The sequence below is a fragment of the Poecile atricapillus genome, chromosome 7, assembly GCF_030490865.1.
Source record: "Poecile atricapillus isolate bPoeAtr1 chromosome 7, bPoeAtr1.hap1, whole genome shotgun sequence".
Classification (NCBI taxonomy): domain Eukaryota; kingdom Metazoa; phylum Chordata; class Aves; order Passeriformes; family Paridae; genus Poecile; species Poecile atricapillus.
This window is the reverse complement of record NC_081255.1, coordinates 3,242,726-3,254,180: the sequence shown is the minus strand read 5'-3', so window position 1 is coordinate 3,254,180 and position 11,455 is coordinate 3,242,726. Positions and strand designations below refer to the sequence as shown.

Genomic DNA, 11,455 nt, shown 5'->3' with positions numbered 1-11,455 from the left:
CCCCCGCCGGCACTTCCGGCGGCGCCACCGGCAAACCCTTCCCCCGCCCACTGCTACGGCAACCGAGGGGGCGGTGGAGCGTCCCCATGGTAACCCCGCCGCATCCCCGGACCTGCATCCGCGTCCTGACCCGCGCGAACCCGCGCAGCGACAGCAGTCTTTATCACATTTCCCCTCTCGGCCCCCTCGGAGGGGCGGCTTGCCGAGAGGCCCATGGCGCTGGCGGGAGCCCCAGTCACAGAAACACAGAACAGGGCAGGTTGGAAGGGACTACAGTGGGTCACCAGGTCCCACCTCCCTGCTCAAGCAGGGTCATCCCAGAGCACATGGCACAGGATTGTGTCCAGGCAGGTCTGGGGTATCCCCGGTGAGAAAGACTCCACACCCTCTCTCATCTCTGTTCCAGTGCTCGGTCATTGCACAGGAAAGAAGTTCATCACGTTCAGATGGAAATTCCTGGGCATCCATTCTGCCCATGGTCTCTTGTTGGGCATTGCTGGGCCCCGGGGAGCAGAGCCTGGTCCCTGTTCTGAACCCTCACTGCAAACAGGGACAGAGAGGGATGAGGGCCCCTCTCAGCTGTGTCTCCTCTCGAGGCTAAACAGCTGCAGATCCCTCAACTTTTCCTTGTGAGAGAGCTGCTTCATGCCCTTCCTCATCTGCACAGCATCCACTAGACCTGCTCCAGGAGCTCCAAGTCTCTCTTGTCCTGAGGAGCCCAGACCTGGACACAGCACTCTAGATACACCTCACTGGGGCTGAGCAGAGGGGCAGGAACACCTCTCTAACCACCAGGAATGCTCTTCCTGATGCACTCCAGGATTGTTTGCCTTCTTGGCCAATAAGGGCACACTGCTGGCTCAGGCCCTCAGTGCAAGCGTGGTAGTGGCCTTGCAATTTTGTGACAAGAAAAGTTTCAGCAGAAAAAGTGCATGTAGGCTTCGACTTCCCACACAGAATCATAGAACTGTCAGCCTTGGAAGAGGCCTTTAAGGTCATCAAGTCAGTCATGAACACTGTTGCTAAAGCACACACCAAATGAGGGGGGGGAAAGTAAGGAAACTTGTTTTTATTAAGGCCATTATCACTAACTGATTCTTATTCTTCATAATTTACAAGCTGAAGTTAACATTGCAAAGAGAATGGGAGCAAAAATACGTTGGTAAGGAATAAAGGCATGAATGGGAATCACACTCATTTTGCAATTATAGAATAGAAGCATGAAGGTTAGAAGAGACTTTTAGGATCAAGTCCAACCGTCAACCCAGCACTGCCATGTTAACCCCTACACCACTAAACACATCACCCAGTGCCACATCCAGATGCCTCTTGAACACCTCCAGAGATGGTGTCTCAATCACCTCCTTAGGCAAGAGAAGAAAATAAGAGGGAGTCACAAACCAGACCTCAGACAGAGGAAAATTTGGGATCAGATGAGCACAAGGTGGGTGCCTAATACATGTTGTCATTTGAGTCTGTAAGTGACCTGAGGACAAAATGAAAGATCATGTTTCAAAAATAAATCCCCTGCATTTTTTCAGGTTGAAAAAAGGAATGTGTTTAAGGAAATAATTTTCAGGGCCCCAAGTGTTCAAATGGGAGCCTTGCAAGGCTGCAGAATGGTTTTCCTGGTTTCAGTGCAACCAGGGCTGGGAAGCAAGCCATGGGCAAACCTCCCATGGAATCCTGTGCAGCCCCTCAGGCAGGTGCTGTAGCAGGGCCTGGGACTCAGCTCCATCCTTCCAGCCTCTCAGCTGAAGAGCAGAAGCAAACTGGTTCAGCACTGGGAAAACTGGGGCTACTCCTGCCTGCCTGGAGTCTGTCCTGTGCTAAACCAGGCTGAGTTTGTACTCTGGGATTTTATGTCCTGGGTCAATGTACAAATGCAGCTCTTAGAAAATGCATCTCTCAGGGCACATTGTCCAGGACTCTCCCCAGACCATTCACACTGTCTGTGTGATTTGGAGCTTTATCCTTCTGCTCCTGATCCAGCATGCTCAGGGCATCTTGTACCTGATTGTGGCCTTCCAGTACCTGAAGGGGCCAACAGGAAAGATGGAGAGGGGTCCTGGACAAGGGCCTGGAGTGACAGGGGGGATGGCTTCAAACTGCTAGAGCTCACCTCATTCCAACCCCCCTGCCATGGGCAGTGACACCTTCCACTATTCCATTTTGCTCCAAGTCCCATCCAGCATGGCCTGGAACACTTCTGGGGATGGGGAAGCCACAACCTCTGTGGGAAACCTGCACCAGTGTCACACCACCCTCACAGGAAAGAATTTCTTCCCCATAGCCCATCTAACATCTGTCAGCATGAATAAAGGCATTCCCCCTTGCCCTGTTGCTCCAGACCCCTGTCCAAAGTCCCTCTCCATCTTTCCAGTCAGTTCCCTTCAGCTACTGGGAGGTCACAATTAGGTCACCCCAAAACCTTCTCTTCTCCAGGTGAAGAATTCCAATTCCTGTATCTGTTCTTGATGAGCACAGTTCTCATCCAGGAGACCACAAAGCTGCCTCCCTGGAGGCATCACACTCATGCTGCGTCAGGCACAAAGAAAGAGTGGAAGCATTAACTCAGTGGCTGTCTTGTTTAGTCTTGTCTGAGTCCAACCACTTCAGAGCCGCCTCAAAAGACCAGAGAGGTTCCCATGGGGCAGAACTGACTCCTGAGTCTTGGGCAGTAGGGAACAGGCAGCCCTGGATATTTTCAAGAGAATCTGTTGGTTGAGACAATCTGGTCATTGCCAGTGCTATTGAACTTGCTTAATGCCAGTATAAGTTGCCAAGCAGAGCCACACCTAAGGGCAGCTGCATGAGGAAACCTGTGGTCCATCAGGACAACCTGTCCAGTCGCAAAGTCTCCCTTCACCTTTTCTCACTATTCTTTAATATCTTCCAGACAAAGAAGCAAAGAATGTCACAATATTTGCAGACTTTTCCTTGTTTTTAAAGCTTTTTCTTCTGGATTCTGGGGTCTTTTGCTTCCCTCTGAGTTTCTGCACTGTTGAAATAGATCTGTCCACTGGAACAGTGTGTACATGAGTTTCTCTCCCACACCTTCTCTTCTTGACTCTCAGAAGGCTCTTTCACAATTTCAGATTTGTTGTCAGATTGTCCCACATAACATTTTTGAGGGCTTGACATTGCTGCTGATTGCTCTGCTCTATTTCTTACGAAATTCTAATTCAAACCTTTTGTTGCACACAGCAAGGGGATAATTTCCTTCTATTTAAGGGGGATCCAGAAGTCAATCTCCCCTTAGTTTTGTTCCAAGAGATTTGTGATAAAAGAAAGAGATTTCTCATAGAGGTCAACTTGTATTATCGTCTTTGTTATCTACGGGTCAATAACTATAGCTTATAATTTTATTAATATCACAGCATGGGAAAGAATTTGGTCCTGTGGTAGGTTTTAGCGCTAGCTAAAATCACCAGGGTACTTAATCATTTCTTGCTGTGAGATACGGATTATGATAAGGGCAAAACAGGCTCAAAACTTAAAAGGAATAAAGAAACTTTATTAACAGGACTACCAGAATAAGAAACCAGAATAAAACCACCAGAAACCTTTCCTCCCTCTACCCAACTTTTTCCTTTCCCAACTGACAACTAGAGACAAAACCTGGGATGTTAAAACAGTACCAACTATACAACAGTCTTTTCATCAGTCCTTGTAGGGAGATGAGTTTTCTCTTGCCATGCCATGGAGACTTCTCCACAAGAAACAGTTTCCTCTTGGCTTTTCATTTCTATGAATAGCGGCCACCTGGGCAAAAATTCTGCCATTATGACATTTCCTCCCATTTTCACAGCACTCCTAGAGGTGTGTCCATGGGCTATGAAGTCATGGGGTATTATTTTAAGGATGAGTTATTCAAAGGCAAAGGTTCTCTCCATCTGTCTCTGTCATCACGTCTGGGAACAGAGGTTTTCTTCTTCTCTCCCTGGGGGCAAAGGGTCTTCATCACTCTCATCTCTCTGTCTCTCTCTGTTCAAGCATCTCATGGGATCACAGCTACTCCAATATCTGCTTGGCTTCATCAATGGATGCCTCTGCTCAGATCTACAGCTTGAACACTTCATCCCACCAATACTCTTTCATTAATTAAAGGAGATTCATTGGTCATCTCCATAGCCCTATCAAAAGAATATTTCAGCCTCATCCAGCATCTCCTTATCCCTCTTTCATCTGAGGTTTGACTCTTTCTTTTACTGACCTCGATGTTTTTATGTTGTCTCTCTACGTGTCACTCCGTCCTTTTTTTCCCTGGAGAGAGGGACATGGTCTGCAGGTCCCATCTGTGTAGTGAAAGGGTTAAATATTCCCGGGCCTGTGGATGCTCACGCGGTCTCTGCCAGGGCCTGTTTACGATGGAGGATTTTCGGTGGCTGCACTGGGGAAGGACAGCCAGGATCTCAGCAAGCAGCCTAACACTCAAAGGCAGCACGGTCGATCGCTTCCCCTCCCCCTGCCCGGCAGTTCCCGGTGAAACTCAGCCGCAGCAGAATTTCAGCTGAGCCAGGGACCGGCCTGGCCCGGCGGTGCCACTGCCAAGGGCTCGGGGAGCTCCCCGGGATGGGCTCGCCCCCATGGGAAGGGGCCCTGGCAGAACAGCACCAGAACAGGACCCGGCAGACTTCCCGGGAGGGGCCAGCACCGCAGCAGGCCGCGCGGGCCAGGCGGGCAGACGGCCCACAGTTAACTGTTCAAGGCCAGAAGCTAAGAAACAGAAGTTCCCGGGCTTGTGGTTTTTAAAAGGTGGTATTCACAGAGGTGGGCCTAATTTTCAATGATGCAAAATGCTGACAGTTCTCGGAACTGGCCAGCCATTGGCCTGTCTCAGACCCAGAGGAAGCTCCCAGCAGCTCCCAGAGAAATCACTTCCGTGAGTGTTTCCCACTTCTTTCCCTAAATGCCAAACCACCACCGGTCCTCAGAGAAGGAGGGTAGACCACAGACACTGTGAACCCATTGCAAAAACCCAGCCCTCAGCCACAATGCAGCAAAAATGCCCAGGAGTGAAGCTGCTCTGCTCTCCAGAGGGAAAGCCTTGTAATTCCAAAAGTGAATAAATTTAACGTTTTCAACTGCCTCTGTCACAGTACCAGCTCAGCATTTCACAGATCTTGGATGTGTTTATCCTCAAAACACGCTCTAAGAGGTAAGCAAAGACCACCCCCACTTAACAGATAGGGGAACAGAAGAGATTTTGTCAAGGTCATTTAAAACAACAATGGAGAGGTGGGCCGTGTGGATCCTGCTTCCATCTTCCTTCATTAACATCAACATCTTTAATTGTCCTGTGAGACTCACTGAGTCCAAAGTCTGTCCTTTGTGTGCAGATATTATGAACCTGTTTTCATGCACAGATGTGGCACTGGACAGGCCTCTGTCTCTGTGCCAAACTTCGGCTTTTATATCTTTGAGACATCACATTCTTTTGCTGCTTGGGATGAAAACCTGTGATCAAGGAAAGATGAGTGAACAACTCAACACCTGAATGATGAAACATCAAATTCTCTGCAGGTTTGGCGATTATTTTAATCTAAATGTTGTGATGTGGGAAATTAGCCCTCAACAGCATTTGAAGGAAGAAACAAAGAATGAAGATACCTAAACAATCCTAATTTTGTCCTCTATTCTTCCTGATCAGTAATTATGTTATCATAATTAAAGTGTATTTGTTGTCATCCCAGATTATCCTACTTAGATTTTGAATTGTTTGTGACAAAAGCCTCATCTTACCCTAATAATAGCCTCCTTCCCCCAAATATAGCCTGTATGCAAAACTTCAGGAATTTCAACTGAGTAGGGTTTTGTTAAGCCTTCATTATTCCCTTGCAAATATCACCCAGAAGAAAAAATTATAAAATAGGCCTCATTTCTTAGAGAAATTTCTCCCAATCCTTGTAATTTGTAAAGTAATGGATTTCCTTTTAATTTTTTGAGATTAAGTGCTGTGCATTCTGGGCAGAAGTGTCCTTTCACACTAACTAAAAGCTAACTCACTTTTGGAAGGGAGAGAGCAAGCAGCCATTCCTGGGGATCCATGCTGCGTGCCTCAGCTTCACTCCCCATCCAAGGAGCCCAGCTACAATCCTGCCAGTGCAAATCAAATCAAGCTGTAACCTCAGAAACAGAGACTTTAAATAGGCTGCCAGGCTAATTGCATCTGTGGCCAGTGTTCAGCTGGTCTTACTGAATGTGGGCAAGAGAGAAATTGGTTCCCAGACTGACCTTCCCCAGGAGATTGCCTCAAATGTCAGTCCAGTGCCCCAGGAACACTGCACAGCACTTGGGGTCAGTTCAGAGACCACAACCAGGGTGTTAAGTCCTCAACCTCGATAGATATCCAGCTTTATCTCATGGCACCCTTTGGTATCTTCTCCCAGTGCATGATGAACCAAGCTCTGAGAAGAGCTCCCCAGGCTACTCATAGATTTTCAAACCTCAGTTATAAGTCATATCTTTCACTGAAGGCTTTTCAGTCTTCCTTGTTTGAATGTCTCCTCCTACAACGGGTCATTCAAAATGGAAGATTTCTCCCTTTGAGCCAGGCTGTCCCACCCAATGTGGCCTCAGACCTGGTTGCCATGGGTTTGGCAGCTCCCTCCATCTCAACTGGGCTCCCACCATAGCTGCTGCTGCCGAGTGCTTCCATTTATTGTCCTATGCCATTCCATGAGCATGTGGTTCAGCTTGGCCTGTCTAGCCTGCCCCAATCTGCCAGTTCAGTCTGGCTTCCTTATATTTGCAAATCCTTCCCCTCCCATGGGCTAGGTTTGCAAGCCTGAGCTTTGGCAAGATAAATTCAGATTGTATCTCAAAAACTGGTGTAAATTTAAAACCTGCTTTTGTGGGAGCCAGGGGTTTTATTCCAACTGGGCCACCAAGTGATCAACTCCCTTATTCAAGATCTTTTGCTTGTTAATTCTCGAGGAAAGGCCTCTTTTTTTTTTTTTTTTCTTTTTTTTTTTCTTTTTTTTTTTTTTTTTTTCTTTTAAAGTGCATTGTTGCATTAAAAAAATTTCTTAGAGTCATAGGGCTGGCATATGTGGAGCAGAACTGAATCTGCTTCTTAGCCCTTGTCAGAAAAGGCTCCAAAATGTGCCAGGATGGATTCACAAATGGTTTAAGCCCTTTTAATTGTCCTTTCCTCTGATAAATTTGGGTTCTTTTGAAGAGTTTGCAGACTGTCAGCTTAAAAGCCTAAAGCTGGAAGATTTCTCTTCCTCCTCCCGAGCCCAAGATGAGGGACAAGGTGAGAGGCAGTGCTGGGAGAACTAAGGGTCCCCATCCCTCACCCCAGAGAACACAGCCATGATCTTCCTGCCTTCTTGCTGCATGGTCCCCTGCTCTCAGGGCCTGTCTGTGAAGATGGTGTAGAGCTGGACAAATCCATGTGCAGAAATACCCTTGGTGTGAGCCACAGGCCATGTTTAAGGTGTGCTTGACAGGTCTCAAGTCCCACTGGCAACGATTTTGCAGTGCTGATATGAGCTGCCTGTGTAGGCAGATCCCTGTGTTTCTCCATGCTGCTTTCTTCCTCAGAGAATAAACCACAGCTAATCATCCTTCTGTTCTCTCTGTGCCCTGCTGTACCAGCTCTGCAGGTGGCAGATGGCTGCTTGCCACCATGGGCTGGGTTGGACCTCAAATCTGCTGGGGGTCTTGGGGTGCTCTAGTGCTGCACAACAATCACAGGGAGGGCTGGCAGAGAGCATCTGGATCCTGCAGCTGGGGCTGTTGGCTGAACCCACATATTCAGGAAAAGCAGCAAGTAAAAGAAAATACATGCTGGGTTGGAAAACACTGAGGGGAAAAAAGGTGAAATAACCACTGCACAGCCTTGCAGGCATCACTCTTGCACCAAAACCTGCTGCCGCTCCCCAGCCAGCAGCGTTGCTAAGTGACAGATGATTTACCACATCACTCACCATCCAGCAGGCAGCAGGAAAGCCAGGGGAGAGCTACAGACAGGGCTGCCCAGATCTTATCCTCACGATGACCTGGCAGTTCTGGCCAGACCTTGACCCCACCATGGCCAGACAGTGCATAACCTATATCTGGACAAGTGATCTTGATATTTCACTGGTGTTTAAGGTGAAACCCTGGTATGAAACAAAGCAGGCAGAGCATCATCTGGATGGCAGAAGCTGTCAGGACCAGCGGGATGTGTTTGGTATCACCAGGCAGTGGGAGAACTAGGCCAAAGGCAGTTTCATTCATTTGTGCCCTCTGCAGCAGCAGCACTTAATGCTCCTACAGCTGCAGGTTGTATAAGCTGCAGAAGGGTAAACTGCCAAGATGCTTCTTCTCCTAAGGTTGTGAGTCTCTCCTTATCAGGGTAAGCTTGGAGGAGCAGCACAGGAAAAAGCCCAACACAACCCCAAAATCTAATCCCACTGAATCATCATATGTCCATACAGAGCCAGTCAGAAGATAGAGCAGGGAACAAGGGACAGAGCACACCACCTGTCTCAGCATCTCTCCCTCAACACCAGCTTAGTCCAAATTAAAAATCAGGATAGAAATATAACCCTGGAGGTTACCACACCCCTAGCCAGTGAGACAGACCACCCCTTGCTATCAGTGTTTCTCCTGAGAGTGCAGCCAGGGCCTCCACAACAAGCATTTAAGGGTTCCCTGAACAAACATATTCAGCATCGTCTTGGGTTCATTCCCTAGTGATCTTGCTCCTTCATATCACTCAGGCTGATGAATATCCCAGCACCTGGCTGAGCTGTGAGGGAAAAGGTTTTCAAGCAAAGGACTGTGAATAATTAATCTTAGCAGGACAAGGAGAAACATGGCACACTGCTAGGGTAGGGCTAAAAACCTCTGCATAAGAAGGCAGAAATGAGTGTCTAGGGAGTATCCTCTTAAGGACAGAGGAGGAAGACAGATGAAGGTAGCAAGGGAGACCTGTTGGTGGCAAATAACTCCCTGCTGAGAGGAAAGTCTGTGTGTGGGAGCCAGAGATAAGGCCAGGACAGCCATTGGGAAGGGGCTGAAGGGATCTGCATGCAGCTCCTCTTCAGTGGCTGTAAGCAGAGAGGGCTCTGCTGGCCCTTGTTCAGGTCAAGGAGCATCTTTAGTGGAGAACAGCAATGCTGCAGTCCTAAAAATGAGAAATTTAGAAAATTAGACAGTTGGGTAGTCTGGTAGTCTGCAAGTTTACCTTGCAGTAAAGGCTGGTTTTTGGTAAATGCATAGCATCTATCTGATGTTGGTCTCTTTCAGGCAATGTGTGTGTTGGGTGAAGCTGAAGTTATTTTCCCCATAGAACCCCAGGTGCTGCAGCAATATTGTGCTGGCACTGGAGGAGCTGGGATACCTATGCAGGTCCTAGGCTGGGACCACCTGAGCAGCACAGGGGAAACACACATAGCTGCCCATGAGCACTGAGTTGTGCAGATTACAAAATTGGTTAGGCTGGAAAAGACCTCTGAGGTCATCAAGTCCAATCTATGACTGATTACCACCTTGCCGACTACATCGTGGCATAAAGTGTCACATCTAGTCTTTCCTTAAACACCTCCAGGGACGGTGACTCCACTGCCTCTCTGGACAGCCCATTCCAATGTCTAATCACCCTTTCTGTGAAGAAATTTCTCCTGAAGTCTCTCCTAAGACTATGTCTCCTTGTCCTTTTGCTGTTTGCCTGGGAGAAAATACTGTGCCCCCACCTGGTTACAGCCTCCTTTCAGAGAGTTATAGGGCATAATAAGGTTATTCTTCAGCCTCCTCATGTGCAGATTAAACCTCCTGTTACATCTTCTCAGTGCTGGAGATGCCAGTGTGTCTCTGCTGCACCTCTATGAGTATGAGTGTACATAGAGCAGATGCGGCTGTGTGCCCATCTGTGTGTGTGCATGGGCACATCTGTGCCAGGGCGTGTGCCCCTCTCCATGACGCGGGGATGGATGTGTACCCGTGGGTGTGCACATGAATGTACACACACACGCGTGTGTAGGACTCCACGGAGGCCGCGCCCCGGGCCGTGCTGGAGAGGGGCGGCCCCGGCCCGGCTCCCGCAGCCGCGGCGCCACCCCCGCTCCCGCCCGGCCCCGCTCCATCCCTCCGCCCTCCTCTCTCCCGCAGCCGCACCGAGCCACAGACCGCGGTGGGGCCGGGCAGGGCCGCACCATGACCGAGACCACCAAGACCCACGTTATCCTGCTGGCCTGCGGCAGCTTCAACCCCATCACCAAGGGGCACATCCAGATGTTCGGTCAGTGTCCGCGGCAGAGGGGCGGGCCGGGGGAGAGGGGGGGAGCCCTGGGAGGGCTCCTGGGGCTGCACCCCGGGGTGGGGACGTTCGGGGAGTGTTTAGGGGCGCCGCTCCGCTATCGGGGACCGCGGCGGGGCCGGACGCTGTCCCCGGCGAGTGGTGCTGAAGGCGCCGCGGGCGGAGACCGCCCGGGCCTCCCGAACCTGTTCCCCATCCCTGGCAGCTGTCCCCAGTCCTTTAGGGCTGTCCCCCTCGGATGGCTGGGTTCCCCGCTCTGCACTCACGTTCTCGTGCTCCCGCCCCCGCAGTCTCCGGGGTTGGTCCTGGCGCTGTTTGTCCGCTGGTATTCGTCCTCGGTCTGCGAGACTGCAGCCGCTGCAGCACTTCCATTTCCTCTAGCCAGGGAGGAGATAGAGCCAAGCAGCCACAGACAGGTACAAAAGTCAACAAAAATACAGACACTTAATGGAGATATTGGAGTAGTCAACCATTAGATTGATACTAGGTCGAAGGAATGGGAAACGTTTGTGTGAGATGATGCATATTACCAAACATCCCTGTGATACGGATGCTGGGGATGCTAAAATCACTTCTACAGCCTGCTTAGGCAAGACAAGAGGGAGGGAAGGAGGGAGAGAGAAAGGGAAGTCTCCATCAAAGGCAGTCTGACATGCCATAAATACTGTTTGGGTAAAGCTCAAAATGCCTGGAAAATCCCTATGCAAACAGTGTCTCACTTGGCTGGGGAGGAGTCCTGTGAGGGTGAAATGTCCACTGCAGACCACCTTGGAGTGCAGAGACAGGATTCATTCTTTATGTCTGATAGGAGATTTAAGGCTGGGAAGCAGATACTGAAGGTTTTGTGCTACCAGTGGAGAACCATTCCTGGGGTTTCTAAAAGCTGTATATAAGTTTCTAAATACATAAACTATATAAAATAATTGAAATCAGCTTGGGGTATTTCTGCATCAGACCTTGTTTTTGTAGAACATAATGAATTGCACATCAGGTTAGAAAATTACAGTTTTCTAGATGCAAAGGATCACATTGTTATTCCATTTCATAAATGCCAACAAAATGTAGGCCTGGATATCAATATGCTGGAAATAAAAAAAAATAAAAAAAATCCTATTCCCTAAGTAAAAAGATCTTGCCAACAAGGATCAAGATGAACTATTTAAAAATAAAAACAATTCTTAAATTAAATTACAGAGACTTTAT

The 11,455-nt window shown here is 48.9% G+C and overlaps 1 protein-coding gene across 1 annotated transcript in view; it reads left to right on the top strand.

Moving 5' to 3' along the window:
- Positions 1-5,051: 5,051 nt before the first annotated feature.
- NMNAT2 (nicotinamide nucleotide adenylyltransferase 2) overlaps positions 5,052-11,455 on the top strand; it is a 30,454-nt gene continuing 24,050 nt past the window's right edge. Inside the window, exons 1-2 of the mRNA XM_058842371.1 lie at positions 5,052-5,161; positions 10,105-10,234. Coding sequence (XP_058698354.1) covers positions 10,150-10,234 — 85 coding nt within the window. The 5' untranslated portion in view covers positions 5,052-5,161; positions 10,105-10,149. The remainder of the gene's footprint in view (positions 5,162-10,104; positions 10,235-11,455) is intronic.